This window comes from Limanda limanda, chromosome 12 (genome assembly GCF_963576545.1).
Source record: "Limanda limanda chromosome 12, fLimLim1.1, whole genome shotgun sequence".
Lineage (NCBI taxonomy): Eukaryota > Metazoa > Chordata > Actinopteri > Pleuronectiformes > Pleuronectidae > Limanda > Limanda limanda.
This window is the reverse complement of record NC_083647.1, coordinates 26,826,861-26,846,308: the sequence shown is the minus strand read 5'-3', so window position 1 is coordinate 26,846,308 and position 19,448 is coordinate 26,826,861. Positions and strand designations below refer to the sequence as shown.

General features: G+C 39.3%; 1 protein-coding gene across 1 annotated transcript in view; it reads left to right on the top strand.

The window, feature by feature from the left end:
- Window positions 1-19,448, top strand: part of syt16 (synaptotagmin XVI) — a 48,984-nt gene that overhangs the window by 13,529 nt on the left and 16,007 nt on the right. The window contains exons 3-4 of the mRNA XM_061082209.1: window positions 10,504-10,624; window positions 12,572-12,753. Of these exons, the coding sequence (XP_060938192.1) occupies window positions 10,504-10,624; window positions 12,572-12,753 (303 nt within the window). The remainder of the gene's footprint in view (window positions 1-10,503; window positions 10,625-12,571; window positions 12,754-19,448) is intronic.

Below are 19,448 nucleotides of genomic sequence, written 5' to 3'. Positions count from 1 at the left end.
AACAGTCACATTTTGAATGGACTAAGACAACAATCACTGACATGGCGGAATCACCTCGTGTCTGTCATTTAATTTTCTTCACAACTACTCATCCAAATTTAATTTAAACGTGGTGCGTCGAAATTGAGCTGAGGGCCCTTGGAGGTTCAATGCCGACTTTAACGTCGTTTTAAAGTACGATCCCTGAAACACCAACCTTAACCCTAAACCCCCAATTATTCATATTCGCTCTTGAGAACCAGCCATAGGAAATACTTCACAGTCGACAGTAAACTTCCAAATATCCTTAGCAACACACCCACAGAGTTTGAAGTTTGTAGATTAAGCTGTTGATGAGGAAAAAAAATGGAGAGACAGATGGAGAGACAGGAGAGCTGTTGTAAGTGTGACCCTTTTCACATGGTATATATTCCATGGTATTTTTATTGTTACTTATTTGTTTATTTGACAGGGACAATGTACATCTCCTTAGCAGTAGCAGGGTTAGCTACAAGCAAATTTTCATGTGCAGTCACTGCGCAGGATTATTGAAACACGGCAGCAATAACAACAATACAATACAAATTGTTAACATTAAAACACCACCACCACAGCAACAACAATACAAGCACAACATTAGGTCACCACAAAAACAACAAAAACAGGAATTCACAACATTAGGATCAACTGTCTGGGTTTATGTGTGATGGGTACATGATTGGGTGGATTTTAACCATGATCTCATTTTTTATTTAAAACCAGCAAAGCTTTTCCACTCTCTTCTCTCGCTTGGAGCTGAGTTCCAGTCGTTTGTGGCTCTAACAGAGAAGACTGATCTGCCAAGTTTAGTTGATCTGTGCCGTGCTGCACAGTCACCTCTGTCGGTCCTAGTTCTCCTCCCATTGTCTGAGTGCAGTGATATGAATTCTTTTGATGGAGGAGCAGCCAGATCCTTGATCATTTTATACTCTAGAATAACATCAGCAAGAAACACAAAGCTGTCAAAGGGCAGGAGGTCATCTCTTTAATGATGTTACAGTGGTGACAACTTGCTGGCTTTTTGTCCAGCACTTTGAGTGTTTGTTTGTAAAGTGTTTGCAGTGGAGCAAGTGTTGTTTTCCCAGCTTGTGATGCAGCATGACATGTGTGAATAAATCCTTGAGTGCAGGTGTAGTTTTGCTGCATCTAGAGGGAGCTGGTTTCTAATATACCTCAACTTCCTTAGATTGAATTTGACAGTTTAACACAGCTGCTGAGAGACAGCTGGGAGTCAAGAGTTGTTACCAGATATTGAAAATTAGATATGTTGAATTATGTCATTATCATAAGTAAACCTCTGTCAGTTGGATTCTGGCAAAGGGATGGGCTGTCTGAAAGGTAAAAAGACAGTTAATGAGCCAAACACGTATATTTTGATATGCTCAGGGCAGGTTTACACAGTCGTCTGTGAAGATACTCAGTCATCAAGCTCATGTTTGTCCAAAACTGGTTCCATCATTAGCAACTGGACTTGGTTGTAGATACTTGACAAAGTTTCACCTTTGTTGAATGAGACGTCTTGGATGAGAAATGAAATGTCCTAAAGCATAAACCCTTCTGCTCCTGCACAGTCTATTCCTATAGGGCCTTGTGAATCTTGTTCTTGGTTCCCAGAGGAGTCCAGTCTTAGTTTATTATTTTCACTGTTGATCCAATACCATGTTTTCTACAACACTGAGAGACAATAGTAAAGTGAAGAAATTGTCCTTGAATGTAAATTTTGACTGACTGAAATGTCTTCTAACATCTCTGGAGGTTTTCTCAAGGAACAAGTTGTTAGGCTGAAACATCAACTTGTGTATCGTACAAAATTAGCTGAAGAATGGAAATATATAAAAAGTGTACTTAAATAGGAAAAGACCCAAGTTGACAAATGTTCTCATTTATCTGGTTTGACTATGATCCTTGTGCAATTTGTTCCGACGAGGATGAAGGAGACAAGTTGTGAGTTACACCCAGTTCTCATGGTAATTATTCATTATCTAGTTATCATATTATTCCAGGGTAAACAATGTTCCATTGCTACGACAGATTTCCTTCAGTGTAGATGTGAAGGAGAAAAAAAGTGAGGGGCAGTTTATTAACTAAAAGACATACATTTTGTCATATCAATCAATATAATATTAAATAAATAAATAATTAATAGAATAATGTTGAAAGATTAAGTATTTTATATGTTCAACATAGAGACTATCAATACCACTTGCTTGAGCTGATGACAGCAGCAATAGAACCCTCTGGTGGTGGTTTGTCTTAAGGTGTGAGAACAATCTACTACTCGTTAATTATGGTTTTCAACCAAATCTATTCAAAATTGCTGATATTTAACAGTGAAAGAATGTTTTTTGTTACTCATTTTCTAAGTTTTAATTTGGAGATTGAAATAATTAGGGCCTGAGCACTGACAGGCACTGACAGACATGAGGCCCTATTGAAATTGTAAGGATTATTATTATTCAGGCAAATGAATTGGCTTTTTAAGGGCTTTAAAATGCTAAAATTCTTACCAAAATTTGCAGAAAGTTAGAAAGTGATAACAATTTATGTATTCTGGAGGAATTTTCAATGGGCGTCGCAAAATGGTTCAACGGTGCCCCCCGAGACCCCCGGAAGGTGTTCACATTGACAGATCTTCACAAAATTCGATACACATGTTTATCATGACCAGACAAACAAAAAATCTTAGGAGACATTTGAAAAACACAACAGGAAGCTTGCTTTTGTGCATTTAGTGGCCATTTTGGCCGTATTCCACATTTTTACGTTGAGGTACTTGTACCAGGGATTACATCAGATCAACTTCAAATTGAGATGAGTGTCATCAAAACAAGATGGAGATACAGACTTATTAAAAGAATGATTTTTTCCTCACACGTTGTGACCGTGGCATGGCGTCAAAGTTTGATTACACGCCATTAAAACACGATGTTCTGTATCGCGGACATACATGGACCATGAATCCTTTGATGCTGAGCCGTAAACAAACAACTCCACTCCTGCAGTGTCAGTGGTCAAAGATCAAAGGAATCTTTATGTCCTGCAAAGGTTACGTCTCTCTCTCTCTCTCAGAATTGGGACATTTCCTCAAACCGTGTAAACATTGAGGTACGGCGAAGGTTCATCCTTCGCCAAAGGAGCTGATGTTGTCATAACTCCACTGTGCATTGTCCTATCACCACCAAACTTATGAATCATGATCAGAGTCCAAGCCTGAACAGCTGTTTGTGTCAATATTTACTCAGCCATCATTTATTTTTTTCAGGCAAAACGCATGCAACGCTTCAAAATGCATGTGCTCGGGCCCGCCCAGGGCTGCTTTGCAGTCCTAGAAATTTTAGAAATTGTATTTTATAGTTGGTACTTTTTAGGGTTGAGCAATTCTGGTTAATTATGTTTTGGATTAAAGTATGTTTTAAATTGCGTTTTGGATGAACTACAATCTACAACTAGACAACACACAAGTGCTGATAAAGAAGATAAAACAGGGTTTGAATGTTATTTTGCCACATTTGAGGTGTTGAACGCTTAAATCAATCAATCAATCAATCAAATTTTATTTGTATAGCCCACATTCACAAATAACAATTCGTAGGGCTTTAACATGGTGTGACATCCTCTGTCCTTAACCCTCAGCAAGAGTCAGGAAAAACTACTAAAAACCCTTTTAACAGGTAAAAATATGTAGAAACCTCAGAGAGACACATGTGAGGATCCCTCTCCCAGGACGGACAGAATGCAATAGATGTCAAGTGTAGGAAAACATCATCGGGATTAAAGTTTTTTAGCAGCATCAATGAGGGAAAACATTTTTGAAGGATAACTTCAATACTATTTATCAAGTAGTCTGCTGCATCATAGTCTCTGGTCAGCAGCCAGCAAGATCACGATCCAGGATCAGGATGAGATCCACTATAGTCCACAGTCAGTAAATTATTGTGTTGCCATATAAATTATATGAAGGTAAATATGGAGGAAGAGCATGTCATAACAGAGAGCAAGTCCTGTCCAAACAAATGTAAAAAATAAGATGTGGTAGACAACACCAATATACTTTGAGAAATAAAGAAAACGTAACAATATTTCAACACAAAGATTTTATATGAAATGCAAAATCTCTGAATAGATTAGAAAATGAAGAGGCAGGTTTTGACAGGCAACCCTTACATTTTCCATCAACAGGTTGTTGACTTACAAAGCTCCAGTTGAACCAGTCTGAAATATGCATTATACTAACGACTGGAATTAAATTAGAGACCAACCCATTTCCTCCTATTTCACTCCTCCCCTCCTCACAGGTGAGCAGATATATAAGACAAACCGTCCTGGGTCTAAACATCATTTTGGACACAGTTTCAGAAGAAAGAATGTCTCGTTGTCGTGTTGCTGTGTTGGCGGTCGTCGTTCTCATGCTGCTTTGTGGTGAGTCTTGATACAAATCTGCATGTTTTTGCAGCTCACATCTGCACATTTTTACAGTTATTTTATCAAATTCACATCTGAAGGATTTGAATGAAAATATTGTAATGTTTATCTGTGTTTTTAGTTGCAGAGAATGAGGCAGCCAATAAAAAGTGGACGTGCTCCCAGGCTAAGGGGGTCTGTAGAGACAACTGCCTCCCAACAGAAATCATGGTTGGAAAGGCTCCCTGTGAGGGAGATGCTTCGTAAGTTCAGATGCTCATAAGTCGCAAATGAATAAATATTGTATTTTTGTTTAATTAAGGAATTAAAGTATGTACTGTTTCTTTTTTAGGCCCAAATGTTGCTTAACCAAACCAACCAAACCAACCGAACCATAATCCAGCCAAGCTACATGACTTGACGAGTATCACAGATGATGGGACAGACAGAAGACATCGTTGTGGAGGATTTGCTTCGGCTGACTTGTTGCTGATTTGAATGCAGCTGCAATGGCTGAATAAATATTACATTGAGCATCTACATCCCATCATCTCTCATTCATTTTGATGTGAAAACATCTACATATCTGTCTCGTGTCAAAGTTCATACTTTATTTTCACTGGTGATTGCTTCTTAACGTGATTTGTGGTTCATATGAAACATGGTTGGCAGAAGCAGACAATCATTTTGGGTCCCCAACAAAAAGGAAATGAAAACATGACTTTAACCAAAACATTAACATAGAAATAACAATTCTAGATTGATGTGGTGATAAAACATAATTCACAACATACTACCTTGATATGTCACCTAAAAAGTGTTAATTTTGCCAAATAGATATAATTTCGATCAACCAATGGAGACAAGAGGTTAAAGTAGGAATCTCAGTTATCTGAGAAAAAACAAGTCTCTCGACAGTCGACTTTGGTCTTCCTAGGATCCTCAGTAATACAAAAACCAAAAAAGTGACATTCACTGGAGTTCATTAGATAACTTAAGTTTTTTAAGGGATAGTTCACTGAAAAATGAAATCATCTATTATCTAATCACCACGATGCAGAGGGAGTGGTGGGGGAAGTATTTGAGTTCACAAAACACTTCTGGAGTCTCAGGGGTAAACAGTGTTGCAGCCAAACTGATCTTTATTTCTTGGTCTGCAGAGCCTATGTGATCCTCAAGCCAAGTCTTTCTTTTCCTCTCACAAACCCTTTGTACCTTATTCCCTAACTGAAGAAGTTGGTTTATGATCATTCTTCCATTATGTGAATGTGTTTGATGCGGTGTCTCCTGGACTTTTTTTTAAAGGGCAATAGTTAAGTCACTTGTTTGCATTGGATTTGGATCATGGGTGTGAGAGGGGAGCTCTGAGTTTTGTATCAGAGAATTGTGACATAACAGAGTTTCAGCCAAGCTGGAACCATCAATTTATCCATAACAAGAATACCATTCTGCTTAATAAACTCAGATAACTGATAATCCCACACTCATACATTTCATTTAAAGTAATTCCACACACCAACAGTCACATTTTGAATAGACTAAGACAACAATCACTGACATGGCGGAATCACCTCGTGTCTGTCATTTAATTTTCTTCACAACTACTCATCCAAATTTAATTTAAACGTGGTGCGTCGAAATTGAGCTGAGGGCCCTTGGAGGTTCAATGCCGACTTTAACGTCGTTTTAAAGTACGATCCCTGAAACACCAACCTTAACCCTAAACCCCCAATTATTCATATTCGCTCTTGAGAACCAGCCATAGGAAATACTTCACAGTCGACAGTAAACTTCCAAATATCCTTAGCAACACACCCACAGAGTTTGAAGTTTGTAGATTAAGCTGTTGATGAGGAAAAAAAATGGAGAGACAGATGGAGAGACAGGAGAGCTGTTGTAAGTGTGACCCTTTTCACATGGTATATATTCCATGGTATTTTTATTGTTACTTATTTGTTTATTTGACAGGGACAATGTACATCTCCTTAGCAGTAGCAGGGTTAGCTACAAGCAAATTTTCATGTGCAGTCACTGCGCAGGATTATTGAAACACGGCAGCAATAACAACAATACAATACAAATTGTTAACATTAAAACACCACCACCACAGCAACAACAATAAAAGCACAACATTAGGTCACCACAAAAACAACAAAAACAGGAATTCACAACATTAGGATCAACTGTCTGGGTTTATGTGTGATGGGTACATGATTGGGTGGATTTTAACCATGATCTCATTTTTTATTTAAAACCAGCAAAGCTTTTCCACTCTCTTCTCTCGCTTGGAGCTGAGTTCCAGTCGTTTGTGGCTCTAACAGAGACGACTGATCTGCCAAGTTTAGTTGATCTGTGCCGTGCTGCACAGTCACCTCTGTCGGTCCTAGTTCTCCTCCCATTGTCTGAGTGCAGTGATATGAATTCTTTTGATGGAGGAGCAGCCAGATCCTTGATCATTTTATACTCTAGAATAACATCAGCAAGAAACACAAAGCTGTCAAAGGGCAGGAGGTCATCTCTTTAATGATGTTACAGTGGTGACAACTTGCTGGCTTTTTGTCCAGCACTTTGAGTGTTTGTTTGTAAAGTGTTTGCAGTGGAGCAAGTGTTGTTTTCCCAGCTTGTGATGCAGCATGACATGTGTGAATAAATCCTTGAGTGCAGGTGTAGTTTTGCTGCATCTAGAGGGAGCTGGTTTCTAATATACCTCAAGTTCCTTAGATTGAATTTGACAGTTTAACACAGCTGCTGAGAGACAGCTGGGAGTCAAGAGTTGTTACCAGATATTGAAAATGAGATATGTTGAATTATGTCATTATCATAAGTAAACCTCTGTCAGTTGGATTCTGGCAAAGGGATGGGCTGTCTGAAAGGTAAAAAGACAGTTAATGAGCCAAACACGTATATTTTGATATGCTCAGGGCAGGTTTACACAGTCGTCTGTGAAGATACTCAGTCATCAAGCTCATGTTTGTCCAAAACTGGTTCCATCATTAGCAACTGGACTTGGTTGTAGATACTTGACAAAGTTTCACCTTTGTTGAATGAGACATCTTGGATGAGAAATGAAATGTCCTAAAGCATAAACCCTTCTGCTCCTGCACAGTCTATTCCTATAGGGCCTTGTGAATCTTGTTCTTGGTTCCCAGAGGAGTCCAGTCTTAGTTTATTATTTTCACTGTTGATCCAATACCATGTTTTCTACAACACTGAGAGACAATAGTAAAGTGAAGAAATTGTCCTTGAATGTAAATTTTGACTGACTGAAATGTCTTCTAACATCTCTGGAGGTTTTCTCAAGGAACAAGTTGTTAGGCTGAAACATCAACTTGTGTATCGTACAAAATTAGCTGAAGAATGGAAATATATAAAAAATGTACTTAAATAGGAAAAGACCCAAGTTGACAAATGTTCTCATTTATCTGGTTTGACTATGATCCTTGTGCAATTTGTTCCGACGAGGATGAAGGAGACAAGTTGTGAGTTACACCCAGTTCTCATGGTAATTATTCATTATCTAGTTATCATATTATTCCAGGGTAAACAATGTTCCATTGCTACGACAGATTTCCTTCAGTGTAGATGTGAAGGAGAAAAAAAGTGAGGGGCAGTTTATTAACTAAAAGACATACATTTTGTCATATCAATCAATATAATATTAAATAAATAAATAATTAATAGAATAATGTTGAAAGATTAAGTATTTTATATGTTCAACATAGAGACTATCAATACCACTTGCTTGAGCTGATGACAGCAGCAATAGAACCCTCTGGTGGTGGTTTGTCTTAAGGTGTGAGAACAATCTACTACTCGTTAATTATGGTTTTCAACCAAATCTATTCAAAATTGCTGATTTTAAACAGTGACAGAATGTTTTTTGTTACTCATTTTCTAAGTTTTAATTTGGAGATTGAAATAATTAGGGCCTGAGCACTGACAGGCACTGACAGACATGAGGCCCTATTGAAATTGTAAGGATTATTATTATTCAGGCAAATGAATTGGCTTTTTAAGGGCTTTAAAATGCTAAAATTCTTACCAAAATTTGCAGAAAGTTAGAAAGTGATAACAATTTATGTATTCTGGAGGAATTTTCAATGGGCGTCGCAAAATGGTTCAACGGTGCCCCCCGAGACCCCCGGAAGGTGTTCACATTGACAGATCTTCACAAAAATTGATACACATGTGTATGATGACCAGACAAACAAAAATGTCTTAGGAGCAATTTGAAAAATGCTACAGGAAGCTTGCTTTTGTGCATTTAGTGGCCATTTTGGCCGTATTCCACATTTTTACGTTGAGGTACTTGTACCAGGGATTACATCAGATCAACTTCAAATTGAGATGAGTGTCATCAAAACAAGATGGAGATACAGACTTATAAAAGAATGATTTTTTCCTCACACGTTGTGACCGTGGCGTGGCGTCAAAGTTTGATTACACGCCATTAAAACACAATGTTCTGTATCGCGGACATACATGGACCATGAATCCTTTGATGCTGAGCCGTAAACAAACAACTCCACTCCTGCAGTGTCAGTGGTCAAAGATCAAAGGAATCTTTATGTCTTGCAAAGGTTACGTCTCTCTCTCTCACTCAGAATTGGGACATTTCCTCAAACCGTGTAAACATTGAGGTACGACGAAGGTTCATCCTTCGCCAAAGGAGATGATGTTGTCATAACTCCACTGTGCATTGTCCTATCACCACCAAACTTCTGAATCATGATCAGAGTCCAAGCCTGAACTGCTCTATGTGTCAATATATCCTCAGTCATCATTTATTTTTTTCAGGCAAAACGCATGCAACGCTTCAAAATGCATGTGCTCGGGCCCGCCCAGGGCTGCTTTGCAGTCGTAGAAATTTTAGAAATTGTATTTTATAGTTGGTACTTTTTAGGGTTGAGCAATTCTGGTTAATTATGTTTTGGATTAAAGTATGATTTAAAATGCGTTTTGGATGAACTACAATCTACAACTAGACAACAGCACAAGTGCTGATAAAGAAGATAAAACAGGGTTTGAATGTTATTTTGCCACATTTGAGGTGTTGAACGCTTAAATCAATCAATCAATCAATCAAATTTTATTTGTATAGCCCACATTCACAAATAACAATTCGTCTCATAGGGCTTTAACATGGTGTGACATCCTCTGTCCTTAACCCTCAGCAAGAGTCAGGAAAAACTACTAAAAACCCTTTTAACAGGTAAAAATATGTAGAAACCTCAGAGAGACACATGTGAGGATCCCTCTCCCAGGACGGACAGAATGCAATAGATGTCAAGTGTAGGAAAACATCATCGGGATTAAAGTTTTTTAGCAGCATCAATGAGGGAAAACCTTTTTGAAGGATAACTTCAATACTATTTATCAAGTAGTCTGCTGCATCATAGTCTCTGGTCAGCAGCCAGCAAGATCACGATCCAGCATCAGGATGAGATCCACTATAGTCCACAGTCAGTAAATGATTGTGTTGCCATATAAATTATATGAAGGTAAATATGGAGGAAGAGCATGTCATAACAGAGAGCAAGTCCTGTCCAAACAAATGTAAAAAATAAGATGTGGTAGACAACACCAATATACTTTGAGAAATAAAGAAAACGTAACAATATTTCAACACAAAGATTTTATATGAAATGCAAAATCTCTGAATAGATTGGAAAATGAAGAGGCAGGTTTTGACAGGCAACCCTTACATTTTCCATCAACAGGTTGTTGACTTACAAAGCTCCAGTTGAACCAGTCTGAAATATGCATTATACTAACGACTGGAATTAAATTAGAGACCAACCCATTTCCTCCTATTTCACTCCTCCCCTCCTCACAGGTGAGCAGATATATAAGACAAACCGTCCTGGGTCTAAACATCATTTTGGACACAGTTTCAGAAGAAAGAATGTCTCGTTGTCGTGTTGCTGTGTTGGCGGTCGTCGTTCTCATGCTGCTTTGTGGTGAGTCTTGATACAAATCTGCATGTTTTTGCAGCTCACATCTGCACATTTTTACAGTTATTTTATCAAATTCACATCTGAAGGATTTGAATGAAAATATTGTAATGTTTATCTGTGTTTTTAGTTGCAGAGAATGAGGCAGCCAATAAAAAGTTGACGTGCTCCCAGGCTAAGGGGGTCTGTAAAGACAACTGCCTCCCAACAGAGATCGTGGTTGGAAAGGCTCCCTGTGAGGGAGATGCTTCGTAAGTTCAGATGCTCATAAGTCGCAAATGAATAAACATTGTATTTTTGTTTAATTATGGAATTTAAGTTTGTACTGTTTCTTTTTTAGGACCAAATGTTGCTTAACCAAACCAACCAAACCAGAGAATGAGGCAGGCGATCAAAAGTATATGTGCTCCCAGGCTAAGGGGGTCTGTAGAGACAACTGCCTCCCAACAGAAATCATGGTTGGAAAGGCTCCCTGTGAGGGAGATGCTTCGTAAGTTCAGATGCTCATAAGTCGCAAATGAATAAATATTGTATTTTTGTTTAATTAAGGAATTAAAGTATGTACTGTTTCTTTTTTAGGCCCAAATGTTGCTTAACCAAACCAACCAAACCAACCGAACCATAATCCAGCCAAGCTACAAGACTTGCCGAGTATCACAGATGATGGGACAGACAGAAGACATCGTTGTGGAGGATTTGCTTCGGCTGACTTGTTGCTGATTTGAATGCAGCTGCAATGGCTGAATAAATATTACATTGAGCATCTACATCCCATCATCTCTCATTCATTTTGATGTGAAAACATCTACATATCTGTCTCGTCTCAAAGTTCATACTTTATTTTCACTGGTGATTGCTTCTTAACGTGATTTGTGGTTCATATGAAACATGGTTGGCAGAAGCAGACAATCATTTTGGGTCCCCAACAAAAAGGAAATGAAAACATGACTTTAACCAAAACATTAACATAGAAATAACAATTCTAGATTGATGTGGTGATAAAACATAATTCACAACATACTACCTTGATATGTCACCTAAAAAGTGTTAATTTTGCCAAATAGATATAATTTCGATCAACCAATGGAGACAAGAGGTTAAAGTAGGAATCTCAGTTATCTGAGAAAAAACAAGTCTCTCGACAGTCGACTTTGGTCTTCCTAGGATCCTCAGTAATACAAAAACCAAAAAAGAGACATTCACTGGAGTTCATTAGATAACTTAAGTTTTTTAAGGGATAGTTCACTGAAAAATGAAATCATCTATTATCTAATCACCACGATGCAGAGGGAGTGGTGGGGGAAGTATTTGAGTTCACAAAACACTTCTGGAGTCTCAGGGGTAAACAGTGTTGCAGCCAAACTGATCTTTATTTCTTGGTCTGCAGAGCCTATGTGATCCTCAAGCCAAATCTTTGTAAATAAAAAATATTTATTAGGGCCTGAGCACTGACATCAAAGTCAGTATGGTGAGGCCCTATTGAAATGTAAGGATTATTATTATTATTATTATTCAGACGCAAGGCTTTAAGGCTTTACCATGCTTACCAAAATTTGCAGAAAGTTAGAAAGTGGTGACATTTTTTTTTTTTTTAATTAGCATCATGTGACGTGACCCACTGACTCTTATTTAATATTAATAATAGTTTTTAGAAAACACATTTTTTGAATAGCTTCCAGGTCACGTGATCCACTGACTCCAAACCTCTGCTGAATTATTTTATTACTCCAGATTAAACAGGAAACGCCTCTTTTGATTAAATATTAGTGTTTTTTAATTTTACATCAATATAGATATATATATTTTGTAATAACTTTTTTTTGTCAATAGTTTCCGTGTCACGTGATCCACTGACTCCAAACCCATCATAATTATAATATTACTCCAGATAAACAGGTTAAAGCTCTTTTTATTGGATATTAGTGTTTATTTGATCTCCTATGAATTTTAATAATTTAATATATCTTGTTTTTGTCAACAGCTTCCGTGTCATGTGACTCCAAAACCACTACGTGACTGTTTTATTAAACCAGACAAACACTGAATCCAGTAAAAATAAAAGTGAGTTCCACCTGAATTAAATATCTTTAGATCACAAAGTGTAAAACCTGAGGAGGTGAAGATTTAAAATCATTTCTCCGAGAGACAGCGGGTCTGCGCGGTGCACACAGTGTGCATGTGTCCCACGGTCCGTGAAGGCGTCCTGGGTCGTGTGCATGTGTCCCACGGTCCGTGAAGGCGTCCTGGCTCTCGGTTCTGCGGCTGTGGACCCGGAGCGGCGGCCCGCTGCACCTCAGTGCCGAGCATCTCTCCCCCGGAGCCGGAGTCATGGCCCCGGACAGTAAGTACCTGCTCCTCCCGAGGCTGCATGCTGCCACAGGTTCGATTCCCCGTCTCCTCCTGCTGCCTCCTGTAGCGAGCAGGACGAGGAGGCCTCTTCATCCTCATCTTCCTCCTCTTCCTTCTCTTCCTCATCCTCCTCCTCATCCTCCTCTTCCTCCTCTTCCTCCTCGTCTTCCCCTTTCTGCTGGTGATCGTCTCTTGTGATAGAAACACAACGAAGCTGCTCCAGGATCAGCTGATCGCGTTCAGTCTATTTATACATCTCCTGCATCACAACAAGACTTTCTGATCCAGAAGCTGCTCTTCACCTCTTCATCACTTCATCTCTTCATCACTCCATCTCTTCATCACTCCATCACTCCATCTCTTCATCACTTCATCTCCTGCATCACAACAAGACTTTCTGATCCAGAAGCTGCTCTTCACCTCTTCATCACTCCATCTCTTCATCACTCCATCTCTTCATCTCTTCATCACTCCATCACTCCATCTCTTCATCACTCCATCTCTTCATCACTCCATCACTCCATCTCTTCATCTCTTCATCTCCTGCATCACAACAAGACTTTCTGATCCAGAAGCTGCTCTTCACCTCTTCATCACTTCATCTCTTCATCACTCCATCTCTTCATCTCTTCACCTCTTCATCTCTTCATCTCTTCACCTCTTCATCTCTTCATCACTTCATCACTTCATCTCCTGCATCACAACAAGACTTTCTGATCCAGAAGCTGCTCTTCACCTCTTCATCACTCCATCACTTCATCTCTTCATCACTCCATCTCTTCATCTCTTCATCTCCTGCATCACAACAAGACTTTCTGATCCAGAAGCTGTTCTTCACCTCTTCATCACTTCATCTCTTCATCACTCCATCACTTCATCACTTCATCTCTTCATCACTCCATCACTCCATCTCTTCATCACTCCATCTCTTCATCACTCCATCTCTTCATCTCTTCATCACTTCATCTCCTGCATCACAACAAGACTTTCTGATCCAGAAGCTGCTCTTCACCTCTTCATCACTCCATCTCTTCACCTCTTCATCACTCCATCTCTTCACCTCTTCATCTCTTCATCACTCCATCACTTCATCACCTCATCTCTTCATCACTCCATCTCTTCATCTCTTCATCTCTTCATCTCTTCATCTCTTCATCTCTTCATCTCTTCATCTCTTCATCTCCTGCATCACAACAAGACTTTCTGATCCAGAAGCTGCTCTTCACCTCTTCATCACTCCATCTCTTCATCTCTTCATCACTCCATCTCTTCATCTCTTCATCACTTCATCTCTTCATCTCTTCACCTCTTCATCACTCCATCACTCCATCACTTCATCTCCTGCATCACAACAAGACTTTCTGATCCAGAAGCTGCTCTTCACCTCTTCATCACTCCATCTCTTCATCTCTTCACCTCTTCATCACTCCATCTCTTCATCTCTTCATCTCTTCATCTCTTCACCTCTTCATCACTTCATCACTCCATCTCTTTATCTCTTCATCTCTTCATCTCTTCATCTCTTCACCTCTTCATCACTTCATCACACCATCTCTTCATCTCTTCACCTCCTCATCACTTCATCTCTTCATCACTTCACCTCTTCATCACTCCATCTCTTCATCTCTTCATCTCTTCACCTCTTCATCACTCCATCAATCCATCACTTCATCACTTCATCACTTCATCTCTTCATCTCCTGCATCACTACATCTCTTCATCTCTTCACCTCTTCATCACTCCATCTCTTCATCTCTTCATCACTCCATCTCTTCATCTCTTCATCTCTTCATCTCTTCACCTCTTCATCGCTCCATCTCTTCATCTCTTCATCTCTTCATCACTTCATCTCTTCATCTCTTCATCTCTTCATCTCCTGCATCACAACAACACTTTCTGATCCAGAAGCTGCTCTTCACCTCTTCATCACTCCATCACTCCATCTCTTCTTCATCTCTTCACCTCTTCACCACTTCATCTCTTCATCTCTTCATCACTTCATCACTTCATCTCTTCATCACTTCATCTCTTCATCACTTAATCTCTTCATCTCTTCATCACTTCATCTCTTCATCACTTCATCTCTTCATCTCTTCATCTCTTCATCTCTTCATCACCTCATCTCTTCATCTCTTCATCACTTCATCTCTTCATCGCTTCATCACTTCATCTCTTCACTTCATCTCGTCATCTCTTCATCACTTCATCTCGTCATCTCTTCATATCTTCATCACTCCATCTCTTCATCACTCCATCTCTTCATCTCTTCATCACTTCATCACTTCATCTCTCCATCTCTTCATCACTTCATCACTTCATCTCTTCATCTCTTCATCACTTCATCTCTCCATCTCTTCATCACTTCATCACTTCATCTCCTTATCTCTTCATCACTCAATCACTTCATCTCCTCATCTCTTCATCACTTTATCTCGTCATCACTTAATCTCTTCATCACTTCATCTCTTCATCACTTCATCTCTTCTTCATCTCTTCATCTCTTCATCACTTCATCTCTTCATCACTTCATCTCTTCATCTCTTCATTCTGTCTCATCTCAACGGCCGTGAATATAGAGTTTAATGATCATATCGTTTGTGCTTCATTAGAATAACTTTAGTGAAGATGAATTTATATAATCAAATGTTTGATCGGTGGGAAAATGCTGCAGCTCGTTTATGAGCTAAATATTAAATATGTCTGTTAGCGATTCAGCAGCAGCAGGATTTATGGCACTGAACCAGGAGCGTTTCAAGAGACTTCAGGGTCCCAGAGAAATGTGACCTGGGGCCCCTGCACCCCCCCCCCCCCCCTCCAAGAAAGACACTGATACCAAACTACCTTCAAATGACATTAATACATAAAGTACACACTGTAAATACTCTTAAGTAACAGTAATGTACAAACCTCCACCACAACAAAAGTTGAAGTTTTATCAACATCAGGGTTTTACTTGTTTTCCGGTCGTTACTGACAATAAGTAAATTTGTATTTTCATTCAGATAATATTTGTCTAACAGCTGCTGCAGGCCCCGTCAATATTAACTTTAGCACTGTTGATTTCTAATTTAATTTAATTATATTTTAATACATAATATACTGTGTCGTGTTTTTCCGACACAACATGTCGGAAAAATCTTGTATTTTTGACTCATATTGCTGCACTTTAACTCTAAACAGGTTTTTTCAGGTCAAACTGAAAAGTATCATTAACAGAACTTCATATCATGATTTGGGTGTTCGACAATAATTTAATTTAAGAACATTAGAGAACGTATGATAAAATAATAATAAACGTCCAAAGCAAATATCCTGTCATCTTACTCCAGCAGCAAATATAAACCTGCTCTGAAAAGTGGTTTAAATTATTATAATGATACAATTAATTTCTAAGTTGACGATGAGAGTATTGAGTGTTGCGTTTATTTGCTGTTTCTTGAAACTCCAAACATTACTATAACTCTTACTTTGCTCATTAAACATTAAAATATGATCATGTGTGATGATGGACAGGTGTGTTGACAGGTGAAGGATCAGAGGTTCCTGGATGTGAGATGAACGACCAGGTTCTGAACAAAGGGAACACTGATCAGAGTTTTTCTCGCTGCGGCTAAAAACACGACTTCAGGAAACATCTTCAGTTGAAAAGTAATGATACTTCATAGTATATATATTATACTTTAAGTTGTGTGTACTTTAAACCTCACGCGGACGCTAGCTCTGATCCTGTGTGAGCGCCTGAGCAGCTTCCCCCCCCGTGCTCCATTAAACAGGAGGGAGCAGTCGGCCATTGTGGTTCCTGTGGCCTAGTTACAGACTGGTTCGATGTCTAATTCATGGTTCTCTCCTCCCCACGTTGGGCCCCGGCTGCCGGCTGATAGGCTGACAGATGCCTCATGGGTAATCCTTGATGCTTGTGTGCGTGTGCATATCATTAGCTGCATCAGGAAACTGAAAAACCACGTTTGTTCCTGCTTATCTGAGATCTGTGGAAACTTCATGATCTGTCGTCGGGGGGGGGGGGGGTGGTGGGGTTTAAATTACAATGAGCGTTGATGAACACACTCAATCCTTGTATGTTGTCCCCTTATTATGAAGTTGTCAAACAGTTGTCTCCTGCAAACAGTTGGAGAGCCGTTTGTGTCCCTTATGAATCTAGATGAAATATTCCATCTCTTTTTGCTCCGTTTTCGTCTCCACCACCATTCACTTTATCCTTTGCTCTCAGGTTTATGACCAGCTGGTGAAATTTAGCTTTTAAAAAGCAGACATTTACTTCCTATGACGGTTGAGTCAAAAGAAACAAACACACAACAACAACAAATGAGTTATTGTGTTGCTCTGTAGCTGCTCGATGTGGAAATAAACAACTGCTTGAAATTAAGTTCAGTTATTTAAGGTTTCACCAAATGTACTGAATGTGCTAGAAAATTAAAACTATGAGCTGAAAGAGGCTTAAATAGAGCTGACACATGTAGGAACTCTTTCTTCAGGGTTAGAGAAGTTAAGGTTTTGTTTCCTGACACTGAGGTTTGATGCTTTTAATCAGAAAATCACAAACGAGTCAGTTTGTTTCTTGAGCTTCAAATGATCAAACTTCATCGTCTTCCTTCTCTCGTTGCTGAAAATGTTCCCAGACTTTTCAGCACTTTATTCTCCGACACTTCCGGGAATAAGGGGCCACGTTCTGCACCTTCCTCCATGTTGTTGTGTCTCGTTGGTGTTTCAGGAAGGGAACGGCCGCCTCACCCAATCAGGAGGCAGGAAACACACGATGATTGACGGCTCGCGCAGGAAAACGGCGAACAGCTCAGACCGAAGAATCAGATTTCGTAGAAAGGATAAAAGATAAAGTTTAGAGTTAAGAGGAGGAGGCGAGTTTGTCTCCGTCTGAGTTGGAGAGTTTTTATTTCTCTAAAAGAGCCGCGACATGTCCAGAGAAGAAGAAAATCCTCCAGCAGCAAAATCCAATGTTTCAACACCTGAATACTGTGAGTTTTTCATCTGAGGGTTTGAATCCTGGTTCGACCGAGGTCTGCTGACATGTTGTCCCCGTGTTTCTGTGGGTTTATACAGATGTAGGTGTTGGGTTTATGGGAGATTAATTAGTTGGAGGATGGTCGTGAGTCTCTGTGAAAAATATAAAAATGCTTCATAATATTGTTTCATTTTCATCTGAATTGATTCACAGACGTTTTCGAGTCGATACAACTTATTTCATTTCTGTGACGTGAGCGTTTTAAACTGGGTCTTGTGTCAAATTCTGCTTTTTGAAAGTTTTGCAGATTTATTCGTTGAGATGAACGTGAACACGTTGAAGTTTGAGAAGATGGATTATATAAGAGCAGTGTCTTTGTATTTTCCTTCTACTGTATAGTTAGTTTTATGTCGCTTGCAGTTGATCTGAACATCTTAGTGGTCGTTTTGCATCTTTTTCTGGTGTTTCTGATTCATGATGAAGTTCTGACGAAGCTCAACCCACAGGCCTGTGATCCGCTGGGAGCTGAGAACCAGACAGAACCAGGGTTCCTCAGGGTTCAGGGCTCGTCTCAGAATGATGTCTTCAAAGTCCAGTCACTGATCTGTGGCTTTGCTCAAAGCGTCAGAGCTGAAAGAGAACGAGGACTGTTCGTGCACTTTGCTGAATCAGAGTTACTCCACATTCTGTCTAACTGGCTCCTCTCTATGAGTTATGGTTCCTGGTTTGAGTTCTAGTTCCACTTCTGTCGTGTGCAGCTGCAGTTTAGTCTTTCACCAGCAGGTGGCGCCTCAGCATCACTCGTGTGAAGACACTGGTTCTCCGCCTCCTCCGGCTCTGATCAATAATTCAGAATAACTGATGGTGCTGTTGTGATGACGCATGTTTTATTTCTGACGCATTAGGAAGACGTGAAAATCTGAACTATTAAATAAAATCCTATAGATTCTAAACAAATATATATATATATATATATAAAATACTATGTATACATTAAATATTGTTGTGGTTAAATATATAGAATTCCACAAATAACTTTTGTGTAAATCAAAGCATGATATTTTACAGCAGTAACCTTTTATTATCAAAGATGACAGTAACTGTAATTAAAGATTAAACATAAGAATAAGAGGACGTGTATTATCACATGAACCTCATTGGACGCTGTCGTTTCCAGTGGTGCATGAAGGCATCGTTGGTTCACTTTACATTCAGTGAAGGTTTGAATGTTTTGGTGACTTGAGCTTCTCTCCTCTTCATTATCTCTCCTCTTCATCATCTCTCCTCTTCCTCATCTCTCTTCCCGACCAATCAGGACAAACTGACTGACAGCGCCATGGTAACATGAGACCTTCTTACGTGTGGGTGGGAAAAGGCAAACTCATTATACCTTAATAGAGCCTCTGGGTTGTTTCCAGGGAAACTATGATTTTCAGGTGTGTGTGTGTGTGTGTTAGTGTGTGTGTGTGTGTGTGTGTGTGTGTGTGTGTGTGTCTTGTGGTCAGTGGGTTTGAATCCGGCTGAAACACGATGTGCTGATGTTTCTCGATTGATTCGACCTCGTGTCCCAACAACAAGAACACCGGCTGTTTGTGTGTCGAGTGCATCAGGGTCAGTGAACGTCACATGGATCTGGAGGGGAACAGAGTTTCTAAAGGGGCTGTTCAATATGCTGATTTTATATATATGTGTTTATATATAGGGTTTAAAAAATGATTTCATATTATGTTCTGTAGTTTAACATCAGA